The 17495-nt window shown below is 46.3% G+C and overlaps 1 protein-coding gene across 1 annotated transcript; it reads right to left on the bottom strand.

Annotated features, from left to right (window-relative positions):
* Positions 1 to 6318: 6318 nt before the first annotated feature.
* LOC147976445 (putative cysteine proteinase inhibitor 7) lies at positions 6319 to 6791 on the bottom strand. Its single transcript, XM_087519779.1, has one exon. It carries the CDS (start codon positions 6707 to 6709, stop codon positions 6359 to 6361), a length of 351 nt encoding a protein of 116 aa, XP_087375905.1. The 5' UTR covers positions 6710 to 6791; the 3' UTR covers positions 6319 to 6358.
* Positions 6792 to 17495: the final 10704 nt, after the last annotated feature.

The following is a 17495-nucleotide window of genomic DNA, read 5'->3' as shown; positions in this document are numbered from 1 at the left end:
CTCCACCATAGTCCTCGATAATATTATAGCGGTGCTTAGGCGAAGCCCTGCGACGGTAAAACATCAAGATCGTCAACATGCCGTCGTGCTGATGGAACTCATCCCAGACACTTTGCTGGATCGGAGTCCGGGGATCGTCATCGAGCTGAACGTGTGCTAGAACTCGGAGGTGCCATAGTTTCGGTGCTTGATCGGTCGGGCCGTGAAGACATACGACTACATCAACCGCGTTGTGCTAACTCTTCCGCTTCCGGTCTACGAGGATACGTAGACAACACTCTCCCCTCTCGTTACTATGCATCACCATGATCTTGCGTGTGCGTAGGAATTTTTTTGAAATTACTACGTTCCCCAACATAATGTGCTGCCTAGTCTTTTCCATCAGATCGGTCTTTTGGTTGCATTGGCTAGAGCATGCACTTCTACATGGTATCGGAGCCAGGAGGTCTTGAGTTCAAGACCTGGCTGGCGCAATTAAATTGCAGCCCACTTTCGGCCCATCTTCCATCAGATCGGTTTTTTGGTTGCATTGGCTAGAGCATGCACTTCTACACGTGGGATCATTTTCCGGTTTTGGGGACCTTCTGGTTGGTAGTCGGTTTTGGGAGAAGGTTCTTGAACTGATTTTTCTGGTTTTCTTTTTTGTTTTTCCTTCTTCTTTTCGTTTTTAGTTTTCCTGTTTTTTTCTTTTTTTCTTTTGTCAAAAAAATTCAAGATATTCAAAATTTGTTCATGTTTCTAAAAAATGTCTCAAAATTCAAAAATTGTCTGCGTTTTGCAAAAATTGTTCAAAAATTCTAAATTTAGAAAATGTTCAAAATTTGTTTGCCTTTCCAACCAATGCTATGATTTTTCAAAAAGTGCTCAGAAAATTCAAAACTGGTTTGTGTTTTCAAAAAATGTTCCCATTTTATAATTTTTTTCCAAAGATTTCAAAAATTGTTCAAACTTTTGTTTATGTATTAAAAAACAATTTGCGCTTGAAATTTGTTCAGGATTTGGAAATTCTTTTCCATTTTAAAATTTGTTCTCAAAATTCAAAATATGTTCATTCTTTAAAAAACTGCTCATGAATTCCCAAAATGTTCATGTTTTTGACAAAATGTTTGGCAAATTCAAAATTTCTTTGATTTCCTAGAAAAACATGCGTTTGTGAAAATTGTTCATACGTTCAAAAAATTGCTCAAAATTTGAAAACTTGTTCAGGATTTTGTCAAATTGTGTTAAGTCTAATACTGTCATTAGTTCTTTTAGTGTTCCACCGTGTTTCGGTCAATAGATCTCTTCGATCTTATGAGTTGGGTGGAACCGGATCTAGTAGTACAGACGGCCTCAACCCGTGGCTAAGGCCGCCGCCTCCAAAAACCCTAGCTTTCTGCCTCCCACCGGCGCCGGCGCCGGCGCCGGTCCATCCCGTCTACGGTGGCCCTATGGCCATGGAGGCGGAGTGGATCTCGGCCCTTGCCGGTGGGAGGGCTCCGTTTTTAGATCTTTTTTCGAGTTTTGTTAGGGTTTGTGTCCTGCTCAGGAAGACGAGACGGTGACGGCTCCCTGAAGATGGAATAAAGGTCTCCCCGCCTAGCCCCCGTTCCGGTGATGCGTCTTGCATCGTTGGTGGGCGTGTGGAGTTGTGTCTCCGGCGGATCTGCCTTTGGTGGATTTGCTCGGATCTGTTCGTCGTTCGTCTTCGTTCGTGTGTTTTCAGATTGGATCCTTTTGATCTACACTCTTCATCCGCGGCGATTGCTATTCTGGTGCGTTGGTTCTACGGGGCCTTAGCACGACGACTTCCCGACTGTCTACTACAACAAGGTTTGCCCGGCTCCAGCGATAGAGGGGCGATGACAGCTGCGCGCCTTCGGCTCGCTTCAGTGCTTGTAGTCGTCGCTAGGTGGTCTACGGATCTGGATGTAATTTTTATTATTTCTAGTGTTCGTTGTACTACCATGATTGAAGATGAATAGATTGAAAGTTTTTCCCGCAAAAAAAAAGATCTCTTCGATCTTAGTGGCTAGCAGCGAGCTTGCGCAATTAGGCAGTCCCGTGTCCTGCCCATCGTGCTACCCTTTTTGCGAGTTTTTCACCTTCTTAATCGCAGTCCACTGAATGGGACGGCACCCTGTGCGATGGTGAGTGTATATGCCGCGGAACGCGACAAATAAGAGGTCCCCAAAAGTTACTAAAAAAAGGAGCGCCCCAAAAACAAACTAGCCAAACATGTCGGGAGCCTCGCAATGATCAGCGTCACTTGGCACGCTCTCAGCCATTCACCACGTGTCGCGTTCTAGACGGTTCCTCTGGATTTTATTTTTTTTATTTTTCTGCACGCGTTTTCGGCTTTTTAAACAGTTTTTTTTCGACGTTTTGATTTTATCCCGGTCTTTCTTGGCATTTCGAAAATTTCCTTTTGCACGAAAAAATGCGTTTTCTTTTTTTCGTTCTTTCGCAAAAGTCACGATTTTTTTCGCAAGAGGCACGGTTGTGCTTTAGCGAGAGTCACGGCCGTGCCTTTCGGAAACGGAAAAAAATACGTTTTCTGTCTTTTTTTCTTTCACGAGAGTCATGGTTTTGCTTCCGCGAGAGGTACGGTTGTGCTTTCGCGAGAGTCACGTCCGTACCTCTCGAAAAGGAAAAAAACAAAACGCGTTTTCTGTTTTTTTTTTCTTTCGTGAGAGTCACGGCCGTGCCTCTCCGAAAGGAAAAAAACACGTTTATTGTTTTTTTTTCTTTCGCGAGAGTCATGGTTTTGCTTCCGCGAGAGGCACGGTTGTGCTTTTGCGAGAATCACGGCCGTGCCTCTCAGAAACGAAAAAAAACGTGTTTTCTATTTTTTTCTTCGACGAGAGTCACGGTTTTGCTTCCACAAGAGGCACGGGCGTGCCTCTTTCGGAAAGGAAAAAAAACCATGCTCCCGGTTCGGTTTTTTCGCCTGGTTTTTTTATCCGGTTTTTTCATGAAAAAAATGTTCGTCAAAATCTATCAACATGGGGTCTAGTTTTGAAGATCTAGACGCGAAAAATTCAATGATGGAAACGGTTCGACATTTAGACGCACGGTTTAAAAAATAAAACGTTTTGAATAAACGAATCTACGAAAAAAGGAAAAACTCCCTAGTTGCGACAAGTGGCGTGTTGCATGTGCGTCACTTGTCTCAACCTGAAAAAGTATAATGTTCTCTGCAACGAATATTTTTTAATTAGTGATTTCGGTCAAACACATTTGGAACGCGATTGTAATCCGATTTGCGCATGATACAACACTAAACGGGTCATTCCTGGCGCACGACACGCCTTGTGTTATGCTCATCCGTTGAGGTAGGCCCACGTGCCGATACGCTATGTTCTTTTTGTAAAAAAGAATTACCAAGGTCTTTTTGCGGGATTATTATTTTTGATAAAAAATACCCCCAAATAGCCAAAAATACTGAAAAACACATGCGCCGGTTGTCACACACGCCGGCCGACCGTTTAACTTTCTTTTCTGAGAAGAGCCAACCGTTAATTAGTTGCTCTCTTAGAGCATCTCCAGCCGTTGGCTCCTCAGGGGACGCCTAAAATCACCGTCTGAAAGTGAGCCAGCGTAAAAAATGGGCATGGGCGAGTTGGTCTACAGCCGCCGGTCCCAGGGCCGCTCCAGGCGTGATTAAATAAAAAAGAAGTATAGAAAATTTCGGCACAGTTCGGCGAAGTTCGGCTAAACACGACAAATTTCGGTCAATTTGGACATATATTTGGACAAAGTTCGCCGATTTTCATTACATAGCAAATATATAATAAACTAATCTAAAAAAAACTGGCTGAACACCGCGTAGTCGCCGTCGTCGCCGCCATCCTCGTCGTCGGCCTTCTCCTCCTTGACGCGGGCGCCCCTGCTGGACCCGGCGTCGCCATGGCGGATTGGTGGCGGCGGCGGCGCGTCGTCGTCGCCGCTGTCGTCGATGACGATGACTCCTCCTTCGTCGCGGCCCCGGCGGCGCTCCGCGAAGCGCTGCTGGGCGGCGCTTTGGCGCTCCATCACCATCTTGAGGGAGTCCTGGCGTGCCCATTCAAGGGTCGCGTCATCGTCGCGCTCGACCTCGCCGTGCTCCGTCTTCACGGCGGCGAGCCCCGGCTCTGCCTTCACCGGCGTGAGCCCCGGCTCCGTCTTTGGCTTGACGAAGCGCGGAGGAGGAGCCGACGAGGAGGCGCGCCGGCCGCCCTCGTTGATGACGATGCCGACGCTGCGAGTGCGCCGGCCGAGCGACGACTCCGCCGCGGGCTCGGCCTTGACGCCGAGCAGCGCCGGAGTGCCGGAGAAGTGCGAGGAAGAGCGCGAGGAGGAGGAAGAAGAGGAGGAGCTGAACCTCCTTGGCGCCCATGGCCCGTCGCGTCGGTGGTGCGCCTGGGCGGCCGCCCTCGCCGGGGGGTACGCCAACGGCGGGTCGTTGCCGCCCTCGAGGTGCGTCAGCACGCCCTCGAGTGTGCGTCCGGGGACGCCCCACCACAGGCGGCGCCCCTCGCCGTTCTTCATGCCGCCGACCACCGCCGCGCCGTTGGTGGACGCTAGCCGCTGCTGCTGACGGCGCTCGAAGTACGCCGCCCATGCCGCATGGTTGTCGGCGGCGTACTGGGGGAGGGAGAGTTGGGCGTCGGTGAGGAAGGCACACACGACGTCGACCTCCTCAGCGAAGTACCCGGGTTTGGCCACGGTGTCGGTCAACGGGGAAATGGGCACTCCCCCGTTGCTAAGCTTCCAGCCCGTCGGCTCGGCGCGCATGTCCGGCGGCGCCGTGATGTTCGCCTGGAACAGGAGCCAAGGCTCCTGTTTGCGGAGCGAGCGGCGGCCGAAGCCGTTGGCCGCCGCCTCATCTTCGGGGAAACGCTCGGCCATCGGGAGAGGGAGGGAGAGCGAGGGCTCGACGGCGGCGCTCGGGAGAGGGGGACTCGGCGACGGCTCTCGGGAGAGGCAGAGCTCGGCGGCTAGGGCGGCTAGGGCTAGGGCTGGTGTGGCCAGAGGCGAGGGAAGCCGCCGACTTTATATAGCCGCGCCGCACCCGTGTGTACGCGTGCGAGGGAGGGGAGGCGTCGGCGCCGTCCCGTGACGCGCCGCCCGTGAGGAATCAATGGTAAGGCTGATCGGCGGCAGCCTTGCCATTGATTTCCTGCGGGAAACCGAGGCATGGGGGAAGACGACGCGCGGTGTCGCTGACGCGGCGGGCCCGTGACTCTTTCACGCCAAAACCGCTCGCCCCGGCGTCCCCGAGCGTCTCCCAGCACGCCTGGTTCGGCTTGGGCCCGCCGACGCTAATTTCGACTCAGACCGACAAAAATCGAACTTCTAAAACGCGACTGAGCCGATTTTTCTGCGCTGGCATGAAGAAATTGCCTAAAAAGGCATTTCTAAAGGCGCAGCTGAAGATGCTCTTATACGCCGTGCTTGTATCTGGAGGGAAGGCCCCCGTGGCGACATGACACGGCCCTCATATGAATGGGCCTATGTGTTTTGTGCCATGTCAGGCCTGTTTTGGAGGTCATATTTGATTAGGTCAGCTCAAAGATCTTTTATTTTCTCCTTGTAAACGTTGTGACATTACAATAAAAATGACGAGTTTGCCTAAAAAACTATGATTTTAACCATAGCAACGTACAAAAATGGGACGAAAGTCGTCTTTTTTTAAATATTAGTACAGACACAAGCATTCATATACATGTGCATACACTCATCTCTATATGAACGCACATACGCACACCCTATCCCTATGAGTACCTCCGAAAAACTGAGCTGCCATATCATCTCAAAATTTACGAAGTCACTGTAGACATCAGGATTTGAACCCTGATGGGCTGAGGATACCACAATACCTCTAACCATCCAATCATAGATTGATTCGCGGGACGAAAGTCATCGTATGCATAGCAGTGTTCAATCTAAAATGGGATATACGTATCATATTAATTATACGCGATCTCCGAAACATAAAGAAATCTCAAATCTCCGGTATAACCGGCCGTCGCTCAGATGATCTGTCTGAACGAGAGGAGCTCGGATCTGAAACTCTGAGTGAGCATGTTCCTCAGCCTTCGACGTGCTCTGTCACCCAGCCAACGGCCGAGCTTCTGGGTTTTGGCTTGCCATGGCTAGCGTGCCCCATGCCCATGGTCTGACGACGGGGACGATAGCGCCGAGGAGGATACTCATTGCCTGCTTGCTAGGACTGCCACGGTGATACCTTTGGGTTCGTACACTAATCACCGGCAAGGCTTGCATACATTGTCACCTTTTTTTTTACCGATGTCAAGCAATCAAAGAAACGACAGTACGCTTGATAAATTTATCTTGTTACGACCTCCGCACTTACAGATACACGAAAAAACCTCGTTTACATGATCGGGTCGAAGGAGACGAGCTTGCGGACACTGCTCGACGCCCCCTCGTACACGCCCGCCTGGAATCGGCCTTTCTCGCCGGACTTGTGGAACGCGTGGAGGAAGACGCGGTAGTTAACGCCTTGAACAACCTGCTCCTCGCAGCCCCACACCTCGATGAATCGGATGCCATCGTTCGCCATCTTGACGTGCTCCGCCACTGCCCACTTCCCGAGCTCCTGCATCTTCAGGGCGTCGACGTTACAGTACTCCCATGCCTCAGGCATGGACATCGCCGTGGCGGCCATGATGATGGAGGAAATGACGATGCCGACGCCGACGACAAGGAGGAGGCTGGTCGTCATGGTTGATGGCTTGTGGTTTCTCTTGGGTGAGGGTCGATTAGCGGGGCTGCAAGATTAAGAACAATGGGATGAGTCGAGGACACTGCTGTGGCGTGGTGATGGTAAGGACAGCTGAACGGAGGGGTATAAATAGATTGGCAGGAGTCGACATGGTGGTGGAAATTAGTTGAATGTATCTCCCTTTTGTGATTTATTAGTGGTTACTGATGGGAAGGCAATATCTATCTTGTATAGTTTGGCATCCATTGATTAGTTGCATATCTATCTTAGTACTTGGTTTTGTATCAATAAATCCATGCTTATAAAGCATGCATTATGTCAACGCCCCTGACAAGCAGGACCCGCAGGGCAACGACCACTCCAGCCAACCCGCTGCCCAGCGGCCCACTCGAGTCAGGCGGCCCAGCTCGCGCACCAGCGGGCCGGAATGGACGCACTGAAGCCCACCCCATCGCTACAAGTAACGAACGGCCAGGAGAGGATCGGCATCCAGAGGATCAAGAACGAACCGGTGGCTACCACTTTCCCCTTTCCCGAATCCTAGCTACTCCGTTCTTCCTTTCGAGAGCTACGTCCCTGTAATCGATTTGTATCCGCTACTACTTCAGAGAGCAATATAGATCGATCCACTACTCCGCTCCTATCATTTGGTATCAGAGACCAAATCCTCCCACTCAATCCGCTCTGGCTCACCTCATCGAGACGAGAGGCCTGCGACAAGCACGCGAGGCCATGGATCCGAGCGTCTCGTCCTTCCTCACCCGCTTCGAGACCAAGATCGAAGCCGCGATCGACGGCCTGACCAAAGCCCAGCAGGCTACGTCGACGAAGATCGACGACCTACTCGCGTGGCGCCCCGATCTCGAGCGCCGAGTGGCGGATCTGGGCAACGCCGTCACCGCTCTGCAACGAGCAAAAGCGCCTCCACCAACCCGACCCGAGGCGGATCCGGTGCCTGAAGGCGCCGATGCGGTGATCAATCCACGAGGGCCCGATGGCCACGGCGATTTCCAGATCAAACGGGGGCCACCGGCGGCGCTCCCAGCGCTGCCGCCGCCGCTCCCGGCTAACAGTACGACCACCGATCCTGTCACTCCAGTCCTGATGTCACCGTTCGGCCACGCCAGCCAGATGCTCACCGGTCTCGGTCAGGCGCATCCCTCCATAGTTTTTCCCCAATTTTCGGGCGAGAACCCGAACTTGTGGAAAACTTTATGCGAACAGTACTTCTCCATGTTCGGGATCACACCTGCCTTTTGGGTACCCATGGCAGCACTCAATTTCACTGGGTCAGCAGCCGTGTGGTTGCAATCGATCCAAAAACATCTAGGCGAGTTCGACTGGGATTCCTTCACTACCCTCTTGGGCACTCATTTTGGCCGTGACCGCCATCAAATGCTCATACGCCAGTTCTACACCATTCGCCAAACCACATCTGTAGCTGATTATATTGAGAAATTCGAGTTGATCACCAATCATCTGAATTCTTATTCTGATTCGATGCATCCTTACTATTTTCTCACTCGTTTTGTTAAGGGACTGAGGCACGACATCCGAGCGGTGGTTATGGTACAGGGACCACCCGACCTGGACACGGCCTGCTCTCTGGCTCTGCTTCAGGAGGAAGTGGCTGACGGCGCGTTTGGTACGCTGCCAAGACCGCCAGAAGAAACACTACGGTCAGGGGTGCGACTTCCGCTGCCTCCACCACCACCACCGGCGCGTCACACCGCGCCCACAGTCGCCACCGACCGCCGTGGCACGGACGCCGCACGACTTGAGGCGTCCAAGCTCAAGACGCTCCGCAACTACAAACGAGCCCAAGGCCTCTGTTTGAAGTGCGGCGAAAAGTGGGGGCACGATCATGTGTGCCCTACCTCGGTACAACTACACGTCGTCGAAGAATTGCTCGATTTGTTCGGCATCGACAACTTCATCGACACTCAGATTCTAGCGACGAGCAGCGCCGACGACACCGTTATGGCCATCTCCATATCGCCCATAACAGGAGTAGTCTCAGCAAAGGCATTCCAATTGCGCGCGTGGATCCAAGGCCGTGAGGTGCTCCTACTGGTGGACTTAGGCAGTTCTAACTCCTTCATCGACTCCAAATTCGCCGAGTCCCTCCATGGGGTCCAACCTCTGCCGCATCCTCGGCGCGTCTGAGTCGTCGACGGCGGCGAACTGGTGTGTACATCATTTGTACCCAGTTGCGCATGGTACTCTCAAGGCCAAGAATTCTTCACCGATATGAAGCTGCTCACTGATGTCTAGTACACAACCTTCTTCTTGTAGACATTGTTGGGCCTCCAAGTGCAGAGGTTTGTAGGACAGTAGCAAATTTCCCTCAAGTGGATGACCTAAGGTTTATCAATCCGTAGGAGGCGTAGGATGAAGATGGTCTCTCTCAAGCAACCCTGCAACCAAATAACAAAGAGTCTCTTGTGTCCCCAACACACCCAATACAATGGTAAATTGTATAGGTGCACTAGTTCAGCGAAGAGATGGTGATACAAGTGGTATATGGATAGTAGATAATGGTTTTTGTAATCTAAAAATATAAAAACAGCAAGGTAACTAATGATAAAAGTGAGCGTAAACGGTATTGCAATGTGTTGAAACAAGGCCTAGGGTTCATACTTTCACTAGTGCAAGTTCCCTCAACAATACTAACATAATCGGATCACATAACTATCCCTCAACATGCAAGAAAGAGTCACTCCAAAGTCACTAATAGCGGAGAACGAACGAAGAGATTATGGTAGGGTACGAAACCACCTCAAAGTTATTCTTTCCAATCAATCCGTTGGGCTATTCCTATAAGTGTCACAAACAGCCCCAGAGTTCGTACTAGAATAACACCTTAAGACACAAATCAACCAAAACCCTAATGTCACCTAGATACTCCAATGTCACCTCAAGTATCCGTGGGTATGATTATACGATATGCGTCACACAATCTCAGATTCATCTATTCAACAACACAAAGGACCTCAAAGAGTGCTCCGAAGTTTCTACCGGAGAATCATGATGAAAACGTGTGCCAACCCCTATGCATAGGTTCATGGGCGGAACCCGCAAGTTGATCACCAAAAAATACATCAAGTGAATCACGTGGTATCCCATTGTCACCACAGATACGCACAGCAAGACATACATCAAGTGTTCTCAAATCTTTAAAGACTCAATCCGATAAGATAACTTCAAAGGGAAAACTCAATTCATTACAAGAGAGTAGAGGGGGGGGGGAGGAGAAACATAAGATCCAACTATAATAGCAAAGCTCGCGATACATCAAGATCGTACCATCTCAAGAACATGAGAGAGAGAGATCAAACACATAGCTACTGGTACATACCCTCAGCCCCGAGGGAGAACTACTCCCTCCTCGTCATGGAGAGCACCGGGATGATGAAGATGGCCACCGGAGAGGGATTCCCCCTCCGGCAGGGTGCCAGAACGGGTCTAGATTAGCTTTCGGTGGCTACGGAGGCTTCTGGCGGCGAAACTCCCGATCTATTGTGCTCCCCGATGTTTTTAGGGTATATGGAGATGTATAGACGGAAGAAATACGTCAGGGGGGCCACGAGGGGCCCACGAGGATGGAGGGCGCGCCCTAGGGGGTGGGCGCGCCCCCTACCTCGTGGCCTCCTCGAAGCTTCCTTGACGTAGACTCCAAGTCTCCCTGGTTTCTTCTGATCCAAAAATAAGTTCCGTGAAATTTCAGGTCAATTGCACTCCGTTTGATTTTCCTTTTCTTCGAAACCCTAAAACAAGGTAAAAACAGAAACTGGCACTGGGCTCTGGGTTAATAGGTTAGTCCCAAAGATGATATAAAAGTGTTTAATAAAGCCCATAAACATCCAAAACAGTAGATAATATAGCATGGAGCAATCAAAAATTATAGATACGTTGGAGACGTATCAACATCCCCAAGCTTAATTCCTGCTCGTCCTCAAGTAGGTAAATGATAAAAACAGAATTTTTGATGCAGAGTGCTACTTGGCATAATTTCAATGTAACTCTTCTTAATTGGGGCATGAATATTCAGATCCGAAAGATTCAAGATAAAAGTTCATATTGACATAAAAATAATAATACTTCAAGCATACTAACTAAGCAATTATGTCTTCTCAAAATAACATGGCCAAAGAAAGTTCATCCCTACAAAATCATATAGTTTAGTCATGCTCCATTTTCGTCACACAAGAATGCTCTCATCATGCACAACCCCGATGACAAGCCAAGCAATTGTTTCATACTTTAGTAATCTCAAACCTATAAACTTTCACGCAATACATGAGCGCGAGCCATGGATATAGCACAATGGGTGGAATAGAATAATGAGGGGGTTATGTGGAGAAGACAAAAAGGAGAAAGTCTCACATCAACGAGGCTAATCAATGGGCTATGGAGATGACCATCGATTGATGTTAATGCGAGGAGTAGGGATTGCCATGCAACGGGTGCACTAGAGCTATAAATGTATGAAAGCTCAACAAAAGAAACTAAGTGGGTGTGAATCCAACTTGCTTGCTCACGAAGACCTAGGGCACTTGAGGAGGCCCATTGTTGGAATATACAAGCCAAGTTCTATAATGAAAAATTCCCACTAGTATATGAAAGTGACAAAACAAGAGACTCTCTATCATGAAGATTGTGGTGCTACTTTGAAGCACAAGTGTGGTAAAAGGATAGTAGCATTGTCCCTTCTCTCTTTTTCTCTCATTTTCATTTTTTTGGTCCTTCTCTTTTTATGGCCTTTCTATTTTTTTGGGCCTTCTCTTTTTTATGGCCTTTCTCTCTTTTTTTATTCCTCACTTGGGACAATTCTCTAGAAAATGATGATCATCACACTTCTATTTATTTACAACTCAATGATTACAACTTGATACTAGAACAAAGATGACTCTATATGAATGCCTCCGGCGGTGTACCGGGATTGCGATGAATCAAGTGTGACATGTACGAAAAATTATGGACGGTGGCTTTGCCACAAATACGATGTCAACTACATGATCATGCAAAGCAATATGACAATGATGATGCATGTCATAATAAACGGAATGGTGGAAAGTTGCATGGCAATATATCTCGGAATGGCTATGGAAATGCCATAATAGGTAGGTATGGTGGCTGTTTTGAGGAAGATATAAGGAGATTTATGTGTGAAAGAGCGTATCATATCACGGGGTTTGGATGCACCGGCGAAGTTTGCACCAACTCTCAATGTGAGAAAGGGCAATGCACGGTACCGAAGAGGCTAGCAAGGATGGAAGGGTGAGAGTGCGTATAATCCATGGACTCAGCATTAGTCATAAAGAACTCACATACTTATTGCAAAAATCTACAAGTCATCAAAAACCTCGGCACTACGCGCATGCTCCTAGGGGGATAGATTGGTAGGAAAAGACCATCGCTCGTCCCCGACCGCCACTCATAAGGAAGACAATCAAATAACACCTCATGTTTCAAATTTGTTACATAACGTTTACCATACGTGCATGCTACGGGACTTGCAAACTTCAAGACAAGCATTTCTCAATTTCACAACTACTCAACTAGCACGACTTTGATATTATTACCTCCATATCTCAAAACAATCATCAAGCGTCAAACTTTTCTTAGTATTCAAAACACTCATAAGAAAATTTTACTAATCTTGAACACCTAGCATATTAGGATTTTAAGCAAATTACCATGCTATTTAAGACTCTCAAAATAATATAAGTGAAGCATGAGAGTTCATCTATTTCTTCAAAATAAAATTAAGACCATGCTCTAAAAGATATAAGTGAAGCACTAGAGCAAATGACAAACTACTCCGAAAGATATAAGTGAAAATCAATGAGTAGTCGAATAATTATGCAACTATGTGAAGACTCTCTCTCATTTAATAATTTCAGATCTTGGTATTCTATTCAAACAGCAAGAAAAGAAAAATAAAATGACATTCTAAGAATGGCAAACATCATGTGAAGAAGCAAAAACTTAGGATCAACCGAAACTAACCGATAGTTGTTGAAGAAGAAAGGTGGGATGCCAACCGGGGCATCCCCAAGCTTAGACGCTTGAGACTTCTTGAAATATTATCTTGGGGTGCCTTGGACATCCCCAATATTGAGCTTTTGTGTCTCCTTAATTCCTCTCATATCACGGTCTCCCTAAATCTCAAAGGCTTCATCCACACAAAACTCAACAAGGACACGTGAGATAAGTTAGTATAAACCATTGCAAAAACCTTATCATACTCTACTGTAGCAAATCACTAAAATTATTATTCAACATTGCATACTAAATGCCTCTGCATATTTAATAGTCCTATCCTCAAATAGAATCATTAAAGAAGCAAACATATGCAAACAATGCAAACATAACAGCAATCTGTCTAAACAGGATAGTCTGTAAAGAATGCTGCAACATCCATACTTCCCTAGCTCTAAAAATTATGAAAGAAAATTCACACTGTAGTAAATTTATCAGATCTTAATATGCAAAAGGTTTCAACATTTTATAACATTCTGACTTTTCTAGGGAATTATTGCAACAACGGTAAACTTTCTGTTTTCAAACAACAACATGTATACTTGTAACATAGGCATAGTAAAGGCTATCAATGCCACTTTTATTGAAATAAAAGATGCAAAACATTGTTCTAAATAATAGCAATCACATCCTAACAAAATAAATTGATGCTCCAAAAAAAAACACATATCATGTGGCGAATAAAAATATAGCTCCAACTAAAGTTACCGATGAATGAAGACGAAAGAGGGGATGCTTTCCGGGGCATCCCCAAGCTTAGGCTCTTGGCTATCCTTGAATATTACCTTGGGGTTCCTTGGGCATCCCCAATCTTAGGCTCTTGCCACTCCTTATTCCATAATCCATCGAATCTTTACCCAAAACTTGAAAACTTCACAACACAAAACTTAACAAAAAACTCGTAAGCTCCGTTAGCGAAAGAAAAAAAACACCACTTCAAGGTACTGTAATGAACTCATTATAAATTCATATTGGTGTAATATCTACTGTATTCCAACTTCTTTATGGTTCATACCTTCCGATACTACTCATAGATTCATCAAAATAAGCAAACAACACATAGAAAACAGAATCTGTCAAAAACAGAACAATCTGTAGTAATCTGTAGGTTTCGACCACTTATAGAACTCATAAAATTCTCAAATAAATTGGTAGACCTGAATAATTTGTCTATTAATCATCTGAAAAAAGAATTAACTAAATATCATTCTCCAGTAAAAAATGGCAGCAATTCTCGTGAGCGCTAAAGTTTCTATTTTTTACAGCAAGTTCAACAGGACTTTCCCCAAGTCTTCCCAAAGGTTCTACTTGGCACAAACACTAAGTAAAGACATAAAACCACATCTAAACAGAGGCTAGATGAATTATTTATTACTAAACAGGAGCAAAAAGCAAGGAATAAAAATAAAATTGGGTTGCCTCCCAACAAGCGCTATCGTTTAACGCCCCTAGCTAGGCATGATGATTTCAATGGTGCTCACATGCAAGATAAGAATTGAAATATAAAAAGAGCATCATGAAGAATATGACTAGCACATTTAAGTCTAACATAATTCATATGCATAGGGATTTTGTGAGCAAACAATTTGTGGGAACAAGAATCAACTTGCATAGGAAGGTAAAACAAGCATAACTTCAAAATTTTAAGCACATAGAGAGGAAACTTGATATTATTGCCATTCCTACAAGCATATATTCGTCCCTCATAATAATTTTCAGTAGCATCATGAATGAATCCAACAATATAACCAGCACCTAAAGCATTCTTTTCATGATCTACAAGCATAGAATTTTTATTACTCTCCACATAAGCAAAATTCTTCTCATGAATAATAGTGGGAGCAAACTCAACAAAATAATTATCATGTGAGGCATAATCCAATTGAAAACTAAAATCACGATGAAAAGTTTCATGGATATCATTATTCTTTATAGCATACAAGTCATCATAATAATCATCATGATAGCAACTTTGTTCTCATAATCAATTGGAACCTCTTCCGGAATAGTGGATTCGTCACAAAATAAAGTCATGACCTCTCTAAATCCACTTTCATCAATATAATCATCATAAATATGAGGCATGCTTTCATCATAATAAATTTGCTCATCAAAACTTGGGGGACAAAAAATACCATCTTCATCAAACATAGCTTCCCCAAGCTTGTGGCTTTGCATATCATTAGCATCATGGATATTCAAGGAATTCATAGTAACAACATTGCAATCATGCTCATCATTCAAATATTTAGTGCCAAACATTCTAATGCATTCTTCTTCTAGCACTTGAGCACAATTATCCTTTCCATCATACTCACGAAAGATATTAAAAAGGTGAAGCGTATGAGACAAACTCAATTCCATTTTTTTATAGTTTTCTTTTATAAACTAAACTAGTGATAAAACAAGAAACTAAAAGACTCAATTGCAAGATCTAAAGATATACCTTCAAGCGCTAACCTCCCCGGCAACGGCGCTAGAAAAGAGCTTGATGTCTACTACACAACCTTCTTCTTGTAGACGTTGTTGGGCCTCCAAGTGCAGAGGTTTGTAGGACAGTAGCAAATTTCCCTCAAGTGGATGACCTAAGGTTTATCAATCCGTAGGAGGCGTAGGATGAAGATGGTCTCTCTCAAGCAACCCTGCAACCAAATAACAAAGAGTCTCTTGTGTCCGCAACACACCCAATACAATGGTAAATTCTATAGGTGCACTAGTTCAGCGAAGAGATGGTGATACAAGTGGTATATGGATAGTAGATAATGGTTTTTGTAATCTGAAAATATAAAAACAGCAAGGTAACTAATGATAAAAGTGAGCGTAAACGGTATTGCAATGTGTTGAAACAAGGCCTAGGGTTCATACTTTCACTAGTGCAAGTTCCCTCAACAATACTAACATAATTGGATCACATAACTATCCCTCAATATGCAAGAAAGAGTCACTCCAAAGTCACTAATAGCGGAGAACGAACGAAGAGATTATGGTAGGGTACGAAACCACCTCAAAGTTATTCTTTCCAATCAATCCGTTGGGCTATTCCTATAAGTGTCACAAACAGCCCCAGAGTTCGTACTAGAATAACACCTTAAGACACAAATCAACCAAAACCCTAATGTCACCTAGATACTCCAATGTCACCTCAAGTATCCGTGGGTATGATTATACGATATGCGTCACACAATCTCAGATTCATCTATTCAACAACACAAAGGACCTCAAAGAGTGCTCCGAAGTTTCTACCGGAGAATCATAATGAAAACGTGTGCCAACCCCTATGCATAGGTTCATGGGCGGAACCCGCAAGTTGATCACCAAAAAATACATCAAGTGAATCACGTGGTATCCCATTGTCACCACAGATACGCACAGCAAGACATACATCAAGTGTTCTCAAATCTTTAAAGACTCAATCCGATAAGATAACTTCAAAGGGAAAACTCAATTCATTACAAGAGAGTAGAGGGGGGAGGAGAAACATAAGATCCAACTATAATAGCAAAGCTCGCGATACATCAAGATTGTACCATCTCAAGAACACGAGAGAGAGAGAGATCAAACACATAGCTACTGGTACATACCCTCAGCCCCGAGGGAGAACTACTCCCTCCTCGTCATGGAGAGCACCGGGATGATGAAGATGGCCACCGGAGAGGGATTCCCCCTCCAGCAGGGTGCCGGAACGGGTCTAGATTAGCTTTCGGTGGCTACGGAGGCTTCTGGCGGCGGAACTCCCGATCTATTGTGCTCCCCGATGTTTTTAGGGTATATGGAGATGTATAGGCGGAAGAAATACGTCAGGGGGGCCACGAGGGGCCAACGAGGGTGGAGGGCGCGCCCTAGGGGGGTGGGCACGCCCCCTACCTCGTGGCCTCCTCGAAGCTTCCTTGACGTAGACTCCAAGTCTCCCTGGTTGCTTCTGATCGAAAAATAAGTTCCATGAAGTTTCAGGTCAATTGGACTCCGTTTGATTTTCCTTTTCTTCGAAACCCTAAAACAATGTAAAAACAGAAACTGGCACTGGGCTCTGGGTTAATAGGATAGTCCCAAAAATGATATAAAAGTGTATAATAAAGCCCATAAACATCCAAAACAGTAGATAATATAGCATGGAGCAATCAAAAATTATAGATACGTTGGAGACGTATCACTCACGCTGGGTACTTACGACGCCATCCTGGGAATGGACTGGCTCGAAGAGCACAGTCCCATGACGGTGGACTGGCGCGCGCGGTTCATCGAAATCCCCACCCCGGCAGGACCTCTTCGTCTTGTCGGGCATGATGCTGCATCAACAACATGCACGACCATCAACAATATCCAACTGCAAGGCCTATGCAGCAAAGGGGCCATATCGCACATCGTCCACCTCTGCGTTGTCGCACCAGCAACAGAGCCATCTGCACCAACCCCGACCTGTATTCAGCAAGTCCTCGACGACTTCCCCGACGTCTTCGCGAGCCCACAGGCCTGCCACCTCGGCGCGCCTGTGATCATAGGATTCCTCTCATACCCGGTGCACAGCCTGTGAACATACGGCTGTACCGTCACAAACCAGAGCTCAAGTCCGAAATTGAAACACAAGTGGAAGAGCTGTTGCGTTCTGGAATCATTCAGAGAAGCACCAGCCCGTTCTCGTCGCCAGTCATCCTCGTTAAGAAGAAGGACGGTACATGGCGCTTGTGCGTCGATTACATGCATCTCAATGCCCTCACCGTGATTGCCAAGTACCCTGTTCCCA

Source organism: Triticum urartu, chromosome 4A (genome assembly GCF_056163025.1).
Source record: "Triticum urartu cultivar PI428250 chromosome 4A, HENAU_Tu73, whole genome shotgun sequence".
NCBI lineage: Eukaryota > Viridiplantae > Streptophyta > Magnoliopsida > Poales > Poaceae > Triticum > Triticum urartu.
Note: the sequence above shows the minus strand (reverse complement) of the source record. Positions and strands in the feature narration are given on the sequence as shown.